Raw genomic sequence first — 21,636 nt, forward strand, 5'->3', positions numbered from 1 at the left:
GAGCGTGACGACGACCAGGGTCAGTGTCGTGTTGTCCCGGGAGCCCGCGCGGGAGGAGGAACCAGCGTCCGCTCGAGCTCGGTCGTGGACGCGCCCCTCGCCTCGCCCTCGCTTCGCTGGGCCGCCCGGGGCTGCGTGTGCGCCAGCCCCCGCCGAGGCTCCCTGGCCTCTGACAGCTCGCCCGGAGCCCCGGGGCCTCGAGTCCCGGCTCCGGGGGCGGGGCGATCGCGCGGGGGGCGTGGCGAGCGCGCGGGGCGTGGCGAGCGCGGGGGCGGGGCGAGCGCGGGCGACGCCGAGCCGAGTCAAGCCGAGCGGAGCGCGAGCTGCCGGGAGAAGCACGCAGAGCCGCCGGCCGCCTGCGGCTCCGGCTCCATCGTGCTGCGTCGCCGGGCTCCGCGGACCCCGCCTCTGCCCAGGCTCCCGCAAAACTTTTTTTCTCGGGGGACCGGCGTCTGAAGGGGTCGGCGGGCTCGCGGCTCTGCGCTCCCTTACAGCGGCGGCCGAGGGGACTCGCCTCGCTCCCCGCCGGCTCTCGCGCCCCGCGCCGCCTCACCTGCTGACCGCTCCGCGAGCGGCGAGGGGCCCGCGGACGGGCCGCGCGCGCGCCGGCGCCCCTGGACTCTCCTGCCCGCCGCGGCCGAGCTGCCCGGCGCAACTTTCGCTTGACTGCCGCCGCCGCCGCCGCCTCACAAAGGGGCGCAGAAAGGGGCGGCGGCGCGTGCGGCGGGCGCGGGCGCCGGTGCGCAGGGGGCGGGCCTCGGGCCGCGAGGCCGGGAGACAAAATGGAGGCTGCCTGTGCTCTCCGGGCCGCGCCGAGCCGCCGGCGTCCGCCCCCCGTCCGGCTCCGCAGCCTCCTGCTGCCCCTCCCGCGGGCCGTCCCCCCGCGCTCCGGACCGGCGAGCCTTCGGGGCGCGCGCGTGCTGGTGGTCGGGCTCTAGCGAGGATACAATGACTTTGTTGTCTCTGCTGGGTCGCCTCATGCGCTACTTCTTGCTGAGACCCGAGACGTTCTTCCTGCTGTGCATCAGCTTGGCGCTGTGGAGTTACTTCTTCCACACGGACGAGGTGAAGACCATCGTCAAGTCCAGCCGGGACGGCGTGAAGATGGTCAAGGGCAAGGTGGCCGAGATGGTGCAGAACGAGCGGCTCGGGGGCCTCGACGTGCTGGAGGCGGAGTTCTCCAAGACCTGGGAGTTCAAGAGCCACAACGTGGCGGGGTATTCCATCCAGGGCCGGAGAGACCACGTGGAGGACCGCCTCGAAGTTCTCACGGACCTGGCCAACAAGTCGCACCCGTCCATCTTCGGGATCTTCGACGGACACGGGGGCGAGGTAGGAGTTCTCCGGGGCTTTGTTTGACAGGGTGTGCTTGTGTGAGTGTGAGTGTGTGTGTACACCAGGACGTTGCCTGCGCCGCGGGGTAGGACCTGGGTGCGAGGGGCGTGGTGATGACCTGGTGCCGGCTGGACAAGACCACTCGTTCAAATGCGGCTCAAGTTGCCCAAAACACGGCTGGATCCCGTTTGGGGGAGGGAGGGCCGTCCACAGCCGGGTTCGTGCCTCGTGACTTGTGAGGTTCCCCAGGGCCGGAGCCCAGCAGTGTCCGTGCGGGCTTCGCGGGAAGAGTGAGTGGTTTCTGGGGTGGCCTTTGGCCCGGGGCCTCAGAGCTTCAGTTCTGAGGTTTGGGCTGAGCTGGGCACAAAGACGGAAGAAAGTGTCTGTGATGCTTCGTTGGGGAAAGGGACAGAATCTTCAGAGGCGAGTCAGGGTGGGTGAAGGAGCTGGGATTCCGTGCCCTGCCTGCGCCCCGAGGAGGCGCCCGAGGGGCGTCTCTGCGCTGCTTCCCGGCTCCATTAACTTGGCGGGTGCAGTGCGGCCAGGTGACAGCCGGCCGCCCGCGTTGGCTGGATCGGGGAGCGGCACCGAGCTGCCTCCGGCCTTTGCAGGGGTGGCGGCGCTCGGATCTCACCCCCACGCCCTGGCCGGCGTGAGCGCGAAGAGGTGTCCTTGCTGCTAAACCCCTTTATTTGGGGTTTTCTCGGAGCCAGAGGCGAAGGTAGAGGCCGAGTCAGGTCTCTCTCCCGCATTTCTGTGGCGCCCTGGTTGTGCGCGGGGCTCGGATTTCCTGGAGGTGGAGGCGGGGCTTGGCTCTGGTCCTCGGGCATGGGCTCAGGCGGGGTGAGTGGCACAGGTGGCCTCAGCGCCGCGCTCCACAGAGCCCCAGGCCGGCCCCATCTCTCTCAGTTTGACAGTTTGTGACAGTTTATTGCTGAATACTTTTTTTTTTGTTTTTTTGCAGCATAATTTCTTACTCATGCTCGCCCTCCTTCGCCATTTCCCCCTCCCCCACACCCCCATGCTCCCATCCAGCTTTTCCCCCACCTCTCTTCTTTGCCCTTCTGGCGTCTGGATGGGAGGTAGGGCATGTCACTCCTTTTCAAGGGCTTGCTTGTTCTTCAGTCTTTGTTTTGGGTGGACGTTGAGAAAGCTTTCAATTGGTTAGCTTATCTGCATCTTCGATGCAAAATCACTTCACCCATTGCTCTGCTCCTCTTTCCAGGACAGTGTGTTTTCCTGCCTTGTAGAACCAACTTTGCCAGGAGTGACAAACTTAGTTGGAAAATGTATTTGGTAGAGCTGAAGTCAGTTTCTCCTGTTTCCGCCCGCCCCAGCCCTTTCTGTATTCTGGCTTTGCTACTCAGGGTTTCTTGCTGGTTGTGATTCGCAGCCTCTGGTGTAGTGTGGGCTTCCTTTCCCCTCACAGGAGGAGGAGGATGTGAACTTGATTGACAGACGTGCTGTGTACTTGAGGAAGACACACCTTAATGATGAGGTCGCCAGTATAATGACTGATTTGTTTCCTTGGTTTGAGTTAGAATGTGCATATTTTCATTTTATGTGCCTGGACTGTCGTAAACCATTCAGCAAAGCTTATATTTACTGTATACGTTTTACATTAAAATTGTTGGCAGATGATAGTCTGCTTCTGGCCTTAGCACAGTTTTGTGTTTAATTGAAAGGTCTGGATATACTATTAATGTTGTGGAACTTTGGGTTGTACTTGTTTGGCTGTGCTATATTGACATATTTTGAGCCCGCACGTGTAAGTGAATGGGTATTTTAAGTTTTCTATCAAGTTGATATTCTAAAACCTGAAAGTTTCAGACCCAAGCAGATTTCAGATTGAAAAATTTCCAGTACTATCCTCCAGTAAATATACCATCCAGAAAAGGGACATGATAAATGCTCTTATTTAACCAGGAGTATTTTACATGTACAGGGCTTTTCATTAAGTTCTTAAATGCTAAACAAGAAGATGATCATTGTTAGCCAAACTATGAAATGCTTTCCATTGTGCCTTACATTAGAAAGCCTGCTGTTTGCAAAATAATTAATATAATCAGTACCCTTAAAAATAATTTTCTATTTCTAACCTCCTGCAGTATGGAGCCAGTTCATTCATTTTGGCTTTGTTTTAGAGCAAAATGAGGAAAGTGCTGTAAAAAGGAGTGAGTTAGTTGCTATTGGGAATATGATAATAACAAAGAATATTAGGTGGTAATTTCTCTCTGATTTTTCTTTTATTCAAAGAAAATCCCACCATCAAATTCTTGCCTTTTGTGGTGTTCAGCTCCTTGAACACTCACCAGAGGAGGGTGCCACTGTTTGATTTTGGTGTAAATGATAGTTATCTCCTTTGAGAAAAGAGGAAGCTTTTTCTGAACTATTATTTATGTATATGCTTCCTGTTGAGTGGTACAGAAGACCAACGAGTTTAACTTATTTCTAATAATTCAAACTGCTAAGATAGGCTATAAAAAACCAGGGCCCGTCTATAGTGCTAGTGCTTTTTAGATCCAGAAGGGACCTAAAGCCACCTCATATATCCATTCATCCCATGTTTTAGATGAGATGTTTGTTGATGGCTGGAGAAGTTGTGACCTTCCTAATCCTACACAGCGAGTTCAAGGCCTTCAGTTTGGTGACCTTCATATTAAACCACTGACAAATTAGTTTACCTTCATATTAAACCACTGACAAATTAGTTTGCATATTTATCTGGATAGATGGATAGCACACGAGGGATACAGAGATGAGTGAGCTATGATCCCCATCCTCAGAACGTTTCAGTGTAGTGAGAGATTTGTGTACCAGCACTTAGTGCCATGGGGTGCTTAGGGTGTTAGGGGACCCTGAGGAGGGGCATTTCAATCAGGCTGGGAGGTGGAAGCTGTGGGAAGACACTTGAAAGCAGTCATTTACTGCAAGCTCGAAAGGGGGCTTGGGCTTGAGATCTGGCTTTGAATCTCTGCTCTGCCTTATCCAGCTGTGGCCTCGGGTGGGTGGCTTGAGCAGCTTTATCTGGGAGATTTTGATCTGAAACAAGGCTAATGATGCATGTACGGCACCCCCTCATCAGTTGTATTGTACCCTCTCTAGAGAAGTTCCTAATGGAGAGAAGGCTGTGGAGGAAGAAAGCTCACAGACCAAGAAGCCTGCAGTGTTAGGGCGATGATGTCCAAGGGAAGGAGACCTGCATGTGAAAGGGACAACTTTGTCCCTAAAAAGGTGTAGGTTGGATAATTCATTGGTTATTCCCCAAACTCTCTGTCTCTCTTTGGTCTAACTTCTGGTGAATTGACTATCAATCCAGGATACCTCGTATCCTAGCATTAGGCAAGCAGCGTTGTGGCTTCAGATGTGAATTTTCTGATTAGTGAGAAGGGATATTCTCTTTGATTAATTAGTAAATTGGTATTGTCATTTGCATTTCAGTCCCTTCTAGTTGGGTTAGGATGAGTTAGTTCTCTTGAGTCTACTCAAGTGTGTATGTTTGATAAAGATATGTGTTTGGCCTTGTTATGCTGAGGACCAGACTCTGGATGCCTGTGACTTCTAGATGGGTGAGATCTTAAAGGGCCTTGTCTCGGTGGCCCTACAGGCCAGCTTCCTCACTTGATGGCCTTGGGCCCTTGAGACATTCTAACCACGATACTATGGGTGGATGGTTGACTGTGTGTGTGTGTGTGTGTCTAAGGCTATGGCAGTGCTTGTGTTGCGGTATAGCAAAAGATGAAGACAACAAAAAGGCAAAAAAGAACATAGCTCAAATTGTATCAACTGACGTGGGAAGGTTATCTTTAAAATTAAAAAATAATGTTTATGTAGGAAAATGATTTTTTTGTGCTTACCTGTAATTTTTTATCCGCAAGCAAAAGATGGGTTTTTGTTTTTACTTTTTATGTTATCTAGAGAAAATATCACCAGTCCTTTGAGGTAACTTTGTGAATGCTTATAGCGGAAAGCTGCCCAGAAGAGCAGATTGTTAGGTGCTCCATGTGCTTGTGGGCATTATGGTCTGAAAGGTCACGTATCATTGTCTTGTTCGGCTGAGACACAGCCTCGCCAGTGGTTAAGCTCAGAGTTCCACATTGACATCAGAGAGGAGCACCCATCAGATGCTTGTCAGGAGCTGCGGTCTTGAGGCTCAGCAGTTCTCCAAATCTCCGAAGAGAAAGTGCTTGTGGAGGGATGCCTGAAGGATGCACACAGTCTAGTGCCGTAGATCAGGGGCTCTTATCCTTTCTTGAGTCATGCTTCTCTGAGGATGTTATGAAACTACAAACGTATCCCTCCGAGAAATGGACTTGTGCATCAAGTTTTGTTTATAATTTCAAGGTAAGTGGATGCATGAAGCCTCTGGATTTTAGGTTAGTCTAGGTGGAATGAAATCTGTTTCTGATAAAGCTAGACCTGCAGGGGCTGTGTAGTGGACCCTTTCCTTGGGTGGGTTGCCTTCCTCTTCATCATTTGCGTTGATTTGACTTGTGTGCTGTCATGTGCCTGGGAGGGTCATTATGAGGGATGGTCTTCCGAAGCTGTGACAAGTCAGCTGCAAGGATGTCGTTGAGTATTTGATTTGTTACACGATGTAGTTTCCTCTTATGAGGACCAAGGGGGAGAGAGTTCTCTGATAGCTTTTATTTTTATCTTAAGATGCTGACTCGTGTAACTGATTGGATCGTCCTGTTTTTGTTGGCTGCTAGAATTCTTAGAGCCAAACCTCTGACCTTCCTCGAGCAAATGTGCAGAATTTTATAGAATACATTAATTTGGTGCATGAACCTACTCCCAGGACAGCCTCTCTTTCCTGCATTCAGCGTTCTTTTGTCCCATTTTTCTCTTTCTCCTCTTAGGTATGTCATTTTATCTTGTTGTGGTATATGTACTTATGTACGTTTCACTGGATCCTTTCTGAAATTAGATATAGCTCTGAATAAATAAATAACGAGTGGCACGAGTGATCTGCTCTCAGACGTTACAGCTGCTCTTAGTAAATGTTGGGTTCCCACATTACTGATGTACAAGAGGCCTGTGGATTTAGTATGGACAAATGCCTTATGGTTTAAGAGAAAATTCACATTATTTTGGTTTAAAGTGGCACATTAAGATTTCTGCCAAAAGGCAAGGAGCACTTCCCCTTTAATAAGCCCCCTCCCCTTGCCCCCATCCTGTGTTTAGGAACCTTTTTGAGTTGACTGCTGACCTTGGTGCCTCTTCTGAACGGATTATTTAGATGTTCAGTTCAGTTAAACCAGCATTTTCTATATAGTCTGCCACGTGTGGAAAACAGTGTTAAACTCTCTCTGATGCCTGAAGATCAAGCAGTGCATTCTCTGCCCTCAGGGAGCATTCCATCTACTTGGAGAGATGAGCCCGCCCCCCCCCCCCCCCCGTTTTTTTTTTGGTGAGGAAGATTAGCCCTGAGCTAACAGATTTGGACAATAGTGAGTTTGGTTAGAAATTTGTTTCCTTCCTCCCTTCTATTTAGATATTTTCTGGAATTCATAAAATGTTCATCGACCATTTCCTCCCCAATTTGTAAAACGTTATTTCTGTCATACCTTATCTAAATGGACTCATTTTAAAACAATGAAAAGATATGTTATATATAAGGTCTGATTTATTCAATGGAAAGGCATTTATTACTATGTTACTTTGTTACCGAGACTAATTTAGGTTTTGTTACAGGAGATAGCTTTTCCAAGACTAAAAAACAGCGCAATGTCTTCATTTCTCTTAAATCATTTCGTTTCCCTGACAGTCATTTTACAATAAAAAATATGTGTATCATTCAGTCTCAGATGTAAGTGGTCCCTGGACTCTGTCCAGTTTAAATACTGGGTAACTCATTAGGGACTCAGTTTCTTAAATAATATTTTTATTTTGAGTGTTAATATTTCAAGCACTTGTTTTATTCTTAATTTCTACTTTGATTCTTAACCATTTCAGTAATATATTTGTGGTTTAACTTTTGTTACCATTTTCCCAACCCTATTTAATTAGTCTTAAAATAAGTCTGTAGCAAGTTAAACATTTAAAAATAATCTTAAAATTATAAAAGTAATATGACTATGTGATAGTACAGAAAAGAAAAAAATTCACCCCAAATATTATCTTCACATCCACTGTGATGATTTTGGTGTATTACTTGCTTTAGTTTTTTTAGTATGCACTTTAAGTATAATTTTAGATTGTTATAATGATGTACATATAGTTTTAAATTTTGGCTCTTTTCGCTTTGTATAATTGTATAAACACATAGCCATTTTGCTCCATAATTCTTTACTGTGTTTCTAATGTATTCTTAGTTACGGAGTAATATTTTGCTGGATGGATATTGGATAAATGACTCAATTGCTTCCTTATTAGTGTACATTTAGGTTTCTCTAACTTTTCACCATTGTAAATAACATGGTACTAAGTATTTTTGTGCCTGTACTGTAGTTTGGATTATTTCTCCAGGGTAGATTTCCAGAAGTGGGATTTCTGGATTGGAGGAGAAGTAAAGAAACCACTATTACTGGTAATAATAATAATGGCTGACATTTATCGACTATGTATAAAATGCCAGGCAGTGTTTCCAAGTGCTTGATATATATCACCTAATTTTCATTGTTGTAACAGCTTTTGAGGTAGGTGCCATGTTGTCCCCGTTGTATCTCTGTAGAAATAAAGGCACTGAGAGGTGAAGTGATTTACCCAGGATCTCTCACAGCTCACAGGTGGTGAAAGGAGGCTTTGAAACTGGGATTCAGACTTGGAGCCGCCTGTCTCCAGAGCGTGTGCTATCAGTTTCTGGTTGAAGCTCGCAGATGTCATCATCTGAGTCATGAAGCGTGCACGGCCTTGTTAGGTGCACGCTGCCTGGTCTTCTCATGTTGCTCAGTAGGACTGGGAGTTTCTTGTTTGATTCTGATGGTTGTGTCCCTGCGACATGTGGTGGTGGTCTTGAAAACTCTATGCTGGAAACCTTAGTCGGTGGATCTCGCAATTACTTAAGAAAGCCCTGCAGTTAAAAACATAGTGGGGTCAGAAGTCAGAGCAGACGGTGAGTCACATTCAAACAGCTGTTCTCACCCACTCCCCTTGTTTGCTGGCAGAATCTCCATCCCGCTACAGAGAATCTCTAACATTTTTGCCTGTTGGCTCGTGAAAGGCTTGCATAGAACTTAGAGTGGCATTAACATAGCCATTCTCAATAAGCAATAGTGATTTATGTTTTATTTTACTTCTAAGTACAAAAGGCTTGACTTTAGGATAAGTATGTAGGGGTATGTATGTATTTGTATAATTTCTTTTATGCTGAAGCAGTTTTTTTTTGAGGACCAAAGTAATTTCCTAATATATAAATGATTGCCAGTTTTAAACAGCAAAATATTTTCTCATTCGTTTGTAATACTGAGTTGGTCTATTTAGTAGATGCTAGTCTTGTATTTCTATTCCAGAAGACTACTTATTACGTTATTCCCTCAATTAACCTAAGTCAAGTTCAAGCTTTGGTGATGGTTAGTTATAATATTTTTGTGTGTGTGTGAGGAAGATTGGCCCTGAGCTAACATCTGTGCCAGTCTTCCTCTATTTTGTATGTGGGATGCCACCACGGCATGGTTTGCTGAGCGGTGTGTAGGGCTGTGGCTGGGATCCAAACCCACAAACCACGGGCCACCGAAGTGGAGCACAAGAACTTAACCACTACACCACTGGGCTGGCCCCAGTTATAATCTGCTTTTCATATAAATCTTCAAAGGCAAAGTTTAAATAAACAAATAAAAAACAAATAAAGCCATCATTTAAAAAAATCATTAATGGCACATTGTACCTTTTATAGCTTCTTTTATAGTTATAGGCCCTCCTTTGAAAAATACAAAGCATTTTAAGTGAATAATCATATACAGAAAAATCATAATACAGATATATTAATATCCTCTCAATAAAGTTGAAGTCTGTGCTGTAAAAAGCCTTGCTGAAAAAGTGAAGATTTACTTTCCATCTGAGCAACAAACCTATAAATCTTGACTCCTTGATCTCGCTGGAGAATTCTTTCTTTCTCTGTTTAGTGAGAAATAGGGCCCAATTTAATGGAACCTTTGCTGCCTCCAACTTTTCTAGAATGAGGGATGGCTTTGGTGGTTGAATTTGTTAAGAATGAGACTTCCTTTCCCCCATTCCTAAAAGACCTGGGAGTTCCCGTCTGCTGCCGGGCACGGGGCTCCGGAAGGTGAGTTTGGGGCCACTACGTATGATGGTGCAAGATGTGCATTGTACAGCGAAACCAGATAGAGTCTCCATTTCCTAACGTGTGCAGAAGAACTGTCTGCTCCCCAGGCTAGGCATCTCTGGGTCTGTAATCACTTGGAAATGGTGCCTGAATGTAATGTGTACAAGCGGGAAAGGGACGATAGCAGTAGGCTGTATTTCTGAGACTCACGTTCTTTCCCATACCATCACTGCCCTCCTTGTCCTGCGCCTGTGTGAGCAGCTGACACATAATTTATGTCTTAGTTGCTGAACCGAAGACCAGTTATCCATTGCACATCATGTCGGCAGACCTTACGACTTCCCTGGAGAAGTGAACACTTATTTGCAGTTGCTTTTCAATGTTCATCTTCTACGTTTTGGTCATTATAAATGTGAGTGGGGATTTAGTGCCCTGGAGCCATAAATCTTAAATATTTCAAACTGTATTTTTAATAGGACAGTCTATAGTCAGCACTACTCCTGGACAGTAAAGTTCTTAATCTAAAAACATTTAAAAAGGTGTATTCACTTAGTTATCGAATTGCCATAGGGCGGAAACTGTTTGATTCTGATAAGTATATATACCATTTCTTTTTTAATCCAGTAAATTTTAATCCATTTCTCTTTTTAATTAAATAAATTACCTTTCAGTTAAATTAGTCACTGGACATTTTCTGGCTGAATAAGGCACTTCCTGACACCGTCCGGATTTGACGGGAATTGAGACATAGTAGGAGTTTTGGTCATACTGTTTGCCTTTTTTGCTCCCTAGAGTAATGAGGTGGATTTGCCATAGCAAATGGTTTGCATAAGTATATATAATTGTCGTAGAGTTTGAGATTAAGAAGTTTTTGCTTTTATTTTAACACTTAGATGTTTTTCTACATTTCTGTGTAGAAAGAAGATAAATGTTCTCTTTAGATCAGCGTGGCAGGGATCTTGAATTGCCGTATGATCCAAGTATAGTGCCTAAGGCTTCACAGCTGCGTGAATCTTCTGTTTCTACAGGCTTTCATCGAGGAGATTCCACGTTGTCCCTGGAGAATTTTTTCTCCATAGTCCTTTCTCTCAGGGAATTCATCTTTATGTGTGAACTAGGTCCCTTTGATTTAGGCCTATTTCTTAGTCTGGTCCCAAGAGAGATAAATTAGGATTAGGTTGTTACTGTTTGTAAATTAGTAAGATTATAGTAATCAAAATCTCTTCCCTGCCTCCCCCCATATTAAATAAGGACATTTGATTTATGGGAGAAGCACTCATCTCAAAAAAAGAGAGAGGGTAATTGCTACCAAAGACAGAATAGTTTCCAAATGATCAATAATAGCTCCTCTTTGTGAAGAGCTAGTTTGGCCGTAAAGGACAGATCCTCTTCCAGTTTCACAGATTGGTTGATTTTGTCTTTTCTGTCCGCTGTTAGAGGCTTCTTCTACAGGTGGAGTAATACTAGCTAGAAGACTAGATGGTGCTTTATTTGGAAGCTTTTGGGAGTAAGTGACAGAAAACTCAACAGAAGCAGCTTGAACACCGGGGGCATTTCTTATCTCACATAACGAAAGGTCTTGAAGTGGGAGTTTCCAAGGCTGGTTGGTCCAGCAGCTCAGTGACTTCAAGTCTTTATGTAACTACACATCCAGAGACGTGAAAAAGAGACTGTACCCGTTCTGTGTTCTTAAAGCCTGAGGAAAACTTTCCAGAAACTACGCCTCCCATCTCCCAGGCCAGAATTGTGTCCATGCCTAAACCAGTGGCTTGGTCGTGGAAATACCATCACTGTGATGAACTCTGACCCAACATAATTCACTCTGGACTGGGGAGGAGTCTCGCCTTCTCTGGAGGTCATGACAGCACAGGAGGGTGAAAAAGACTAGAGTTGTGTTAGCTAGGAAGAAGCGGAATGGTTTTTGGGTGGGCCACACAGGTGGGAAGGGAGTTCAGAGAAGATGGCCTGGAACATTTCCTGTCTGCACGTTAGCAACTGCATTGAAGAATGTTGCTGTAAAGTATATACCACTGACATGGGGAAAAATTAGCTTAACAAGGCTGTAGAAAAGAGTAAACCATCTTGTTTTTGGATTGGCTTAGAGATGACTTTGCCTAGGAGCTGAGATGTAAATGTGGTTTTTTAGGGTCCCAACAAGTTTTAAGAAGCTATTAGTAGGTAGTTTTCTCACTCAGGTTTTCTCTCAGTTCTGTGTAAACCAGCACAAGCACGGGCCTGAGTGTTTGAGAACAACAGCGTGTGGTCTTTCTCTCTCTCTAACTCAGTTTTCAGCACAGCTAATGCTACTGATGAACGTGGGAGTGTCACAGCAGTTCTTTTGTTGGCTATTCATTTTGATTTTACTGTCTTCTTGTTTTAGACAATGAATTTGCTGGTCAAACTTAGAAGGAGTTTTATTTCTTAATGTTTACATATCATAAGTTTTTTTTTTGAGGAAGATTCATCCTGACCTCTCATCTGTTGCCAATCCTCCTCCTTTATTTTCTGCCCGAGGAAGATTAGCTCTGAGCTGACATCTGTGCCAGCCTTCCTCTACTTTGTATGTGGGATGTCTCCACTGCTTGGCTGAGGAGTGGAGCAGGTCCACACCTGGGATCCGAAGCCACGAACCCTGAGCTGCTGCAGTGGAGCGCACGGAGCTTTAAGCACTTGGCCACAGGGCCGGCCCCTACGTATCTTAAGTTCTATTATTTTGTTTTAAAAGATTCAAATCTCCTCCAGGCCAAAGAGAAGCGATTCCTGGAAGGTTCAGAATTTTTGTACCCGCTTTGGAGGGGGACAGCCTGGCAGTGGTCTAGGCTACAGTGGGAGGGGGAGGATGTTAAAGTCTTCGGATTTTTCTGTGGGCCAAGTGAACGCACTTGGAGTAGATTCTGCGTGTGAGGATGAAGTACTCGTCCTGCTGCTGGTGCTGTAAGTGGATGAAAATGAGGGCATCTTTTCATTGTGTTGTCCTCGCTCATTATTGGCAGACGATAGCAGTGCTTACTGACTGAATTCCCATTTAGTTTTAGTAGCTTTTCTGGCGATTCAGTCTTTCTCTACTTTTTTTTTTTAAAGATATGCTATCATGTTGTGTACAAATAATGTGATTTTGTCTCCTCCTTTGTAGTTAGACTTTTTGTTTTCTGCCTCACTTCATTAACTAGAACAGAACAATGTTCTGAATTCTCATTGATAATGAGTGTTATCATGTTCCTGTATTTGAGGTTAGTTAAAAAGCTTGACATGAGGGGACTATGAGGTGGCTTCAGTTTATGGATAATAGGGCTAAAGTTTCCTTGCTGATATAATGAAAAATGGAAACCAGTGCTAAAGTAAGAGCCAAAGAAGAAAGGATATTCAAGATATAGTAATATAGAGAATTAATGATCACGAGGATGGACTAGAACATAATGGAGATGAGCGTGCATTGATCACGTGAAAGGAAGAACCAAGTCTGTCTTGTCTTCTTTGGGAAAAAACTATCATCACTAGAGCCATCTCATGGAAATGTCCGGGAAGCATTTATCTGAACTACAGGCAAAACATCTGACTCGACAGGATACGATTCTCCAGGCTGGGGAGGCGCTAGTGAGACACACACAGGAATCTGTCCCTCTGGCTCCAGAGCAGTGGGAGGTCTGGAGCCTTCTTGCTGGGCTCTTCTGCCGGTTTTGGTGAAGGTTGTCCTTGTGGATTTCCTGTGCATAAAATCCTTGCCCTAATTTCAACTACCTGTCCTGTAAGGAAACTGCAGCTGCTTCCAGGAGAGTCTATACTGTGGGGTCGGGTCCTAGGTTGGTGTATAAAGACAGAATCACATATGGCCACAATTTCCCTTGAAAGACCCCCCAAATCGCCCATAAAGAATCACGTATGGGATTTTGTGCCTCTTATTCTGTAGAGCAATATGTAGTTATGGATGTGTAGTATCTGAACTAAGGTATAGTACAGAATAAAGTATGTGCATGTAAAATACAGTTTTAGAGTGTTTTAACTGATATAAGAGAGTATCTTGAGTTTGTGTAAACTTGTGAATGGTATCATTTCACTGTACCTTCTGTAAGATACTAGAATAAGAAATTGAAGAATATTTTGAAATTTTCACGTGGCGACAGGAACTCTTTTATGTTTTAAATAGAGCATATTATATATTTCTGTGTGTGATTACTTTGAGAAAATTTAGTTTCTTAAAGTTTTAAAGATAGAAAGCAGAATAAACATGTGGCTATTTTGAAGTTAACATTTATTTATCCTGATTATTTTTAAAGTCAGTTTTAGAACGATAATTATAATGCCATATTTAATGCTTTATTTATTTATTTATTTTTAAAGATTGGCACCTGAGCTAACATTTATTGCCAATCTTCTTTTTTTGATTTCTTCTTCTCCCCAAAGCCCCCCAGTACATAATTGTATATTCTAGTTGTCCAGGTCCTTCTGGTTGTGCTGTATGGGACGCCACCTCAGCATGGCCTGAGTGGTGCCATGTCCACACCCAGGATCCAAACCGGCCAAACCCTGGGCTGCTGAAGCAGAGCATGTGAACTTAACCCCTCGGCCGAGGCTGGCCCCTGGATGCTTTGTTTTTAATCTAAGTGCTAGCCATATCTTTTTGACACCGGATGGGAACGTAGAGATGGGCATTCAGCCTGGTAATTATTCTCATAAATACGTAGGAAAAGTTCACAATTGCTGTTTTTTTCTTGCGTGTGGCTTGAGACCTGGGGGATTTTATCCTCCAGTCATTTCCGAAGAGAGACTAACTGGGGATTCTGACCTTTCCTGCTTGCCTGGCACCCCTCCTGAGCATCCAAAATGGGACCTTCAGGCCTAAACTGTTTGGTAAATGTCTGGTTCTGGTTTGTCTAAGAGTGAGACTCTTTGAGCAGCAAGGACTTCTCGGAGAGGAAGTTCGTCTTTGTAATGTCTGGGGGATCCACGCGGCTGCTGATGAAGAAATCACGCAGGTAAAGAACTGGGATCCTGACATTGGCGAGAGAAGCTCTCTACATCTTCCTTTTAGGGCCACGGGCCCTGCTCTGGTCTGCGGAGCCACAGGGAGATGGAACTTGTTTGTCCTCGGAGGATGACGTAGTGCAAACAGTTTTAGACATGAAAGAGTACAGGCAGGCATGTACTTTGGAAAGATTGCTTAAGAGGGCATTCTTTGATGAAGGGCACAGCTGGTTGTTTTTCTCTCAAAAATAGGATAGCAGTGGGAGTGCGCAACTGATGTTCCCACTTTATCAGAGAGAAGCCCTTGTCCCCAGCCTTCATGGTGACTTTATATTATGGGGATTTAGGACATCCACTTTCTTCATTTTTAAAAATTTAACTTTGGGGCCAGCCCAGTGGCGCAGCGGTTAAGTGCGCACATTCCGCTTCGGCAGCCCGGGGTTCGCTGGTTCGGATCCTGGGTGTGGACATGGCACCGCCTGGCAAGCCATGCTGTGGTAGGCGTCCCACATATAAAGTAGAGGGAGATGGGCAAAGATGTTAGCTCAGGGCCAGTCTTCCTCAGCAAAAAGAGGAGGATTGGCGGCAGATGTTAGCTCAGGGCTAATCTTCCTCAAAAAGAAAAATTTAACTTTGCTTTATAATACGATACACAGTCCTCATTCAAATTTTGCCAATTGTCTCAACTTTCATTTTTTAAAAACAGCTTTACTGAGGTATGATTGGCATAAAATAAGCTGTGCATATTTAATATATGCAGTTTGATCAGTTTGGTATATACCTATAAAACCATCACCATCAAGATAATGAACATATCCGTCACCCTCAAAAGTTCCTTCATGCCCCTTTGTTTTTGCTTTTTGAGGAATATTAGCCCCGAGCTAACTGCTACCAATCCTCCTCTTTTTGCTGAGGAAGACTGGCCCTGAGCTAACATCATGCCCATCTTCCTCTACTTTATATGTGTGACACCTACCACAGCATGGCTTGCCAAGTGGTGCCATGTCCGCACCCGGGATCCGAACTGGCAAACCCCGGGCCACCAAAGTGGAACGTGCGCACTTAACCACTGCACCACGGGAACAGCCCCCATCATGGCCCTTTGTGATACCTCTCTTATGTCCTTCTCCAATCCGTCCGTCCATCCCCAGGCAACCATGAATCTGCTTTCTGTCACTGTAGATTTAGTTCACATTTTGTAAAATTTTATATAAATGGAAATATGCAGTCTGCATGCCCTTTTTTCTGGCTTTTTTTTTTTTCCAACTCAGCATACTCATTTTGAAATTCATCTATGTTGTTGGACCTATGAATAGTTCACTCATTTTTATTGCTTAGTAGTCTAATGTATGGATATGCCAAAACTTGGTTATCCATTGACTTGTTATTGGACATTTGAGTTGCTTCCAGTGTTTGGCCATACAAGTCTTTGTATGGACATATGCTTCCATTTCTCTTGGTAAATACCTGGGAGTAGAGTGACTGGATTGTAGGGTAGGTGTATGTTAACTTTTAAAAAAACTGCTCAACTGTTTTCCAAAGTGGTTGTATTATTTTACATTTCCATCAGCAGTGTTTGAGAGTTCTGACTGCTCCACATCCTGGCCAGTCTTTTTAATTTTAGCCATTCTAGTAGTTGTGAAGTGGTTTCTCAATGTGGTTTTAATTTGCATTTTCCTAATAACTAATAATGTTGAGTATCTGTCTATGTACTTTTTGGAAAATGGCCTCCTTTTGAAAACATGAAAGAGAAATGTTGATCAAATCTTGGTTTTCTTGTAAAATCTGACATTTGTCGTTGCCTATATGATGTGAGTGAAAAAAAGAGAGAGGTGAGAAGGGCAGGTGTGACTAGACCTGGCCCTCTCTTACTGAAAGGAGATTCAGAAGTACAGCCTAGAAATAGGGTTGTCGAGAGGCTACACAAGGTAAGGAAATCAGATGAAACAAGGAGAGTGGAAGGGAAAGATTAGGGCCTGTGACCACTAAAGGAAGTTTGTAGTATCAGATTCTCTCATTTGCTTTTTTTTTTTCTTTTTTGGGGGGCAGTGAGGAAGATTCACCCTGAGTCAACATCTGTGCCCATCCGCTTCCATTTTATATGTGGGACACTGCCACAGCATGGCTTGATGAGTGGTGTGTAGGTCCTTGCCCTGGATCTGAACCTGCGAACCCTGGGCCACTAAATAACCACTGTGTCACTGGGCCGGCCTCTCATTTTCTTAAAACCACATGTTCTTTATTCCAGATTACAAATCTGAATGAGACTTCTACTAGGAAAGTGCCTTTGAAAGTATAGAGTATAGATACTGCTCCTGCTTTCTTCCTACTTCCTTATTTCTTCCTGCCGTCTGAGACTTCTTTGAACCTGGTTTTTTGAACGTCTCCAGGGGCCTCATAATTGTCATGTGTGATGACTTGTTTTCAAGCTCTCATCTTAGATTTTTCTGTGGGATGCGGCTTTCTTGACCTCCTCTCTCTTCTTGAGACTCATCTCCTTGGCCTTAGTGACACCACTAAATTTTGGGTTTTTTTTTTTGCTGCTTCTCTGATTTCTTTGAGGATTTCACTTGTTTCATGAACCTGGGTTTCAGGGAGGGCCATACTCAGTGTGCTGGTCCCATTTTGTTTCTTTGCGCTGGAATCTTTGCACCTTGCGTGGATTCAGCCACGCTTGGTGAGCAGAGGGCTTCCCTTCCCATCTAGAACTCAGGTCTTTGTGTGCTGACTTTTAGTATTTTTTTTCTGGGTATCACCTTGGTAACAACCCATCTGAAACCACATTTGCCTCCTGTGTCCCTAGATGACTCCAGACTTGCCTCTTCCTCTCATGGTGCTGCCATTCTCTCAGGCTCCCACTCTTGAGTCTACCCTGTCATCCATGCTTCTTCCCTCTGCGTTCAGGTCTGTGAGACTTTGTATTATACCTCTCATCTCTGTCTCCATCTTTATCGTCATGCCACCATCATGCCAATTCAGGTTTTCATCACTCTCTGCTAGGATTGTGACAGTGGCTTCCTAACTGGTCACTTAGTCTCTGTCTCTCTCCTCTCCAGTCTGCTCACTGACATCTCTGATCGATCGGTCTTGTTAGCTCACTGGGTTGTTCATGGTTTGTTTTGAAAAAGTCTATGATTTCTGCCAAACATGATTTATTTATCTGAAATTTGTTTTTTGGGTTCTCCTAATGTCATCCCTGACTACTTTACGGTCTTATGTTCTGTCACTCACCTACACAAAACTCTGCGCTACAGCAGAATTGGTCTCTTTATTATTCCCTGACTACCTGATGGATACACATGCCCACTGCTGCTACTCTGTGAAATCTGTTCCATTCTCTAAGAGATTTCTCATTCCTCCTCCCCATAGCTATGTCTTGGCCTTATTTCAAGGTTTTCCTATTTCCAGTTCTTCCCTGAAGTCTTGCTTGGTCGTGTCATCTTTAAGTAATCATTCTCCCCTTTGAAATTATGGTCTGTGACAGGCAGTTGAACATTTTGTGTTATTGTTCATTTTTAAGGAACTTTTCTTCTCTAACCAGAATTCAATTTCCCTGAGTTCGAAGTCTCTAAGTCCCTGTGGTGTGCGTGCACTCTTCCAGATGCTTGAGTTCTAATCGTAATGATGCCTTACAATAATTCTAGAAATAATGATGCCTGACAAAGGAAGAGGAAACACCGGGTTGTATGACTGCATTTGCTAGCACTGATATCTGGTGGAAACCAAAAGATTTCACTCATTCTGACTGTTGAGTGCCTGCCATGTGCCAGGTGCTCTCACGGATTCCCTCATGCTGAATCCTAGTGGTCTTTTGAGGCAGGTGTTGTTATCCCCATTTTACAGTTGGGGAAACTGAAGCTTACACCCGTGTATGCCCAGGGCTACGCAACTGCTTAGTGGCCGAGCTGGGATTAAAATATTTCCCCTGTCTGTCTGACTCCCAAACCTTCTCTTCCCTGTACCATAGTCTTTGCAGGCCTGGTTGGCGAGGCCTTCATATGGGGGTTATTCTGAGGTACTGTTAACACTCCATTTCTAAGATGTCAGATTATCTGTGGTAAATGTTTCAAGTACATGGGAATGGAATTAAGTTGAGGAGATAAAGCAATTCATTTACACCATTCACTCGTATTTACTCTCTTTTTCTCATTGACTCTCACGGTTTGTGCAATGTATAGTCCATTCAGAAGCCCTTTAAATAATGGCCAAGGAAAGTGCAGATTACGTATATAGGTTTCTGAAGGTTAGCCTACGCAAGTGGTTTTTGTCAGTTTGACAGGTAACTCGATTTCTGGTTGTAGGGCAGGAATTTTGAGAAGTGAGGCTAGCTTCTCAGAGGAAGCTAGGCAACATTCTTAGGTTGAACTCAGTCTGCCCTTGAAAAGGTGGTTCAGTTATTTGATTAGGGGTGTATGGATTATAGGATGTTAGACATGCCTCAGTTTCCAAATGTAAGTACAAAAGAACGTGTCCTAGACTCACTTGAAAAAAAGTTCAATCTGTAGCTTCCCTCCCAAAAGCGTCATGTGAAATAAGATTATCTGTAGTATTTAGTGAGTATCAAAGAGTGAGGAAATATAAGTGAACAGTTTCAGCTGCCTGGGGGCAGAAGCAATGATTCATATATTTGAGATCTGCACCCCAGACCTTCCTGGTTTGTACTCAGTCAAGAAGAGAGGCATCAAGTAGGTTTCATGACAGAACAGAAAACAGTTTATTGATGGTGTGGGAACACCTTAGAAAGGAATAGAAATCATCAACTTTAGCACCCACCAGGGTCTGTGTGTCAGCATGCCTGGACCAGTTCAGAACAATGGCCCCCACCAATGTCTCAGTCTCTGGAGACGTCCCTCCTCTCACCAAGGTGCCCCCAGAACCCACCAGAACAGAAGGACTCCAGTGCCTTTAAGGGAACTCCAGCCCACGAACCCAAGCAGAGTCTTTCCAGACTGCATGCCCTCACCTTCTCGCTCTGCCTCAATGGGCTCTAGATGCTCCAGCTGGAATCCAGAGAAGATTGGCATGGCTCTCCATTTCTAAGCCAGACTGAAAGCTCCTGGAGGACGGAGACCACTTGGCCATTTTCAGCACTCAAATTTGACCCTCTACGTCACCTGGCGCAGGAAATACAAGTGGCCACATATAGTCAAGACAATCTAGAAGAAGAACAACCCCGGAGAGCTTCCACTACCAGATATGAAGCCTTAGTATAAAGCTACAGGCATCAGGGCAGCGTGCCGTCCTACTGCAAGGACAGCCACAAGGAGAAGGAAGAAGAAGAGAGAGTCCCCCTGAGACCCACAGACGTGAACATTTGTATGTGACAGAAGAGTCAGGCTGAGCACTGGGGAGAAGACAGTCTTCTCAGTCAGTGGTCCAGGGGCACTGGCTATCCAGACGGGAAAGAATTCACCTTGACTCCTGCCTCACACCATAAACAAAGGTCAATTCCAGATGATTTTACATCCAAATGTGGATGTTTAAAACAATGACATTTGTAGTAGATAATACAGGGGAATATTTTCATGACTTTGGGGCAAGCAAAGATTTCTTAGGCAGGTCAGAGGGTACACTAAACATAAACACAAAAATGTATAAATTGGACTTTATTATTAAGAACATCTCCTCGTCAAATGATATCTTCGAGAGAGTGAGAAGGCAAGAACAGAATGGGAATAAACACTTGCCATATTTTATCTGGAAAAGCCTCATGTAAGATACGTAACTAACTCCCATAAATTATTAAGAAAACAGACAACTTACCAGAAAAAAATGGGCAAAAGATTCAACTAGGCGTTTCACAAAGAAGAAAATTAAATGCCCAACAAGTATTTGAAAAGGTGCATAACATTGTTACTGGTGGGGAAAATGTAAATTAACACCAAGATGTGATACTAATGCACAATGACTAAAACAAAACCACTGAAAATATGAAGAGTCGGTGAGGATGGAGAGTAACTGGGCCCTCGCAGACTGCTGAGGGTGTCAGCCACTTTCAAAAGCTCTTTTAAGATCTCCTGAAGATGGAGCTTCACATACTCTAGGTCCCCAAAATTCCTCTCTTAGATAAACACCCAATAGAAATGCCTACATATGTTCCTCACTGCAAAAGAACATTATCACTTAGTTTACCTATTTCCAAGTCCTCAGGACCTAATTCTGTGTTTTTATTGTTTTCCTTCTGGTCTGGGGCTTTTATACATTGCTGGGTGGTAGAGGAGTGGTTTTTTCGCATGGTGGTAGAATTCGGTTGCAGTTACAGCCCGTCGCCACTAGATGGGGGTCTAGTGCCGCGTGTTCTGAGCTCTCTGCCTTCGGGCAAGATGGCGGCGCCCAGTGCGCTTTGCTGGGTGGGGGTGGGGAGGTGGGGGCGGTTTCTCTTGCGCACCAATGTGGATTCATCAGTTTTGTTCCCTGGTCTCCCGGGGCCCTGGGTTTATGGGGTCCGCGCACACGGAGGCTTTCCCCCGTCAGCGGGTTTCCACTGTACTGGTGGACGGGAGTCCTAGGTGATCCCCCGTCATGCGTCCCCGCCCCCGCTCCTTCCCGACCAGTGCAGCAATCCCGGTTTCTAGGGGAGGGAGCAAAGTTTTCTCCTACCCCGTTCCAGCTCCTCCGAGGTGGGCAGCAGGGGGTCCGTCCTCTGTCTTTTGATACTGTAGGTCTCTGAGTCGTGGCATTAGGTTCATTAGCTGCAATTCAGGGTTTTTTTGTCAGTCCTTTGTTGTACTTTGGAGGGGAGAGAGTCCCGGGTCAGCTCACCCCGCCATTTTGCTCAAATCCTACGTGAACAGACTATTTTCTTAACTAAACAAGCTTCCAGCTGATGCCCCCACTGATTCTGAGGGGGCTTCTTTCTCAAACTCTCAGAGCCACCCTGGCCGGAATGAGACCGCTCTTTCTACTGATGGACTTACGCCGACTCTTTCTGCCTCCAGCGTCCCTCATGTGTCGGACAAGTGGGCGGGCAGTTCGTGCCTTGACTTCCCTCCGGACCACGAGGCTGACTGCGTTCTTCCTTCTCAGCATCACCACCATGAGGAGAGGTCCGCCCTGAGCCAAGGCTCAGGACGCGGCCCCACACCTCTGAGACCTGACTGCCAGGTGTCCCC

General features: G+C 45.2%; 1 protein-coding gene and 1 long non-coding RNA gene across 2 annotated transcripts in view; one reads left to right on the forward strand and one right to left on the reverse strand.

Moving 5' to 3' along the window:
- The first annotated feature begins 822 nt into the window (after window positions 1-822).
- LOC138922168 (ral guanine nucleotide dissociation stimulator-like) overlaps window positions 823-21,636 on the forward strand; it is a 75,392-nt gene continuing 54,578 nt past the window's right edge. The window contains exon 1 of the mRNA XM_070258994.1: window positions 823-1,332. Within this exon, the coding sequence (XP_070115095.1) occupies window positions 949-1,332 (384 nt within the window). The 5' untranslated portion in view covers window positions 823-948. The remainder of the gene's footprint in view (window positions 1,333-21,636) is intronic.
- On the reverse strand, window positions 7,220-20,852 carry LOC138922175 (uncharacterized). Its single transcript, XR_011435254.1, has 3 exons — window positions 20,657-20,852; window positions 19,488-19,638; window positions 7,220-8,350 (listed from the first exon to the last, which is right to left on the reverse strand). It is a non-coding gene; the product is annotated as an uncharacterized lncRNA (long non-coding RNA).

This window comes from Equus caballus, unplaced genomic scaffold (genome assembly GCF_041296265.1).
Source record: "Equus caballus isolate H_3958 breed thoroughbred unplaced genomic scaffold, TB-T2T haplotype2-0000562, whole genome shotgun sequence".
NCBI classification, from domain to species: Eukaryota; Metazoa; Chordata; class Mammalia; order Perissodactyla; family Equidae; genus Equus; species Equus caballus.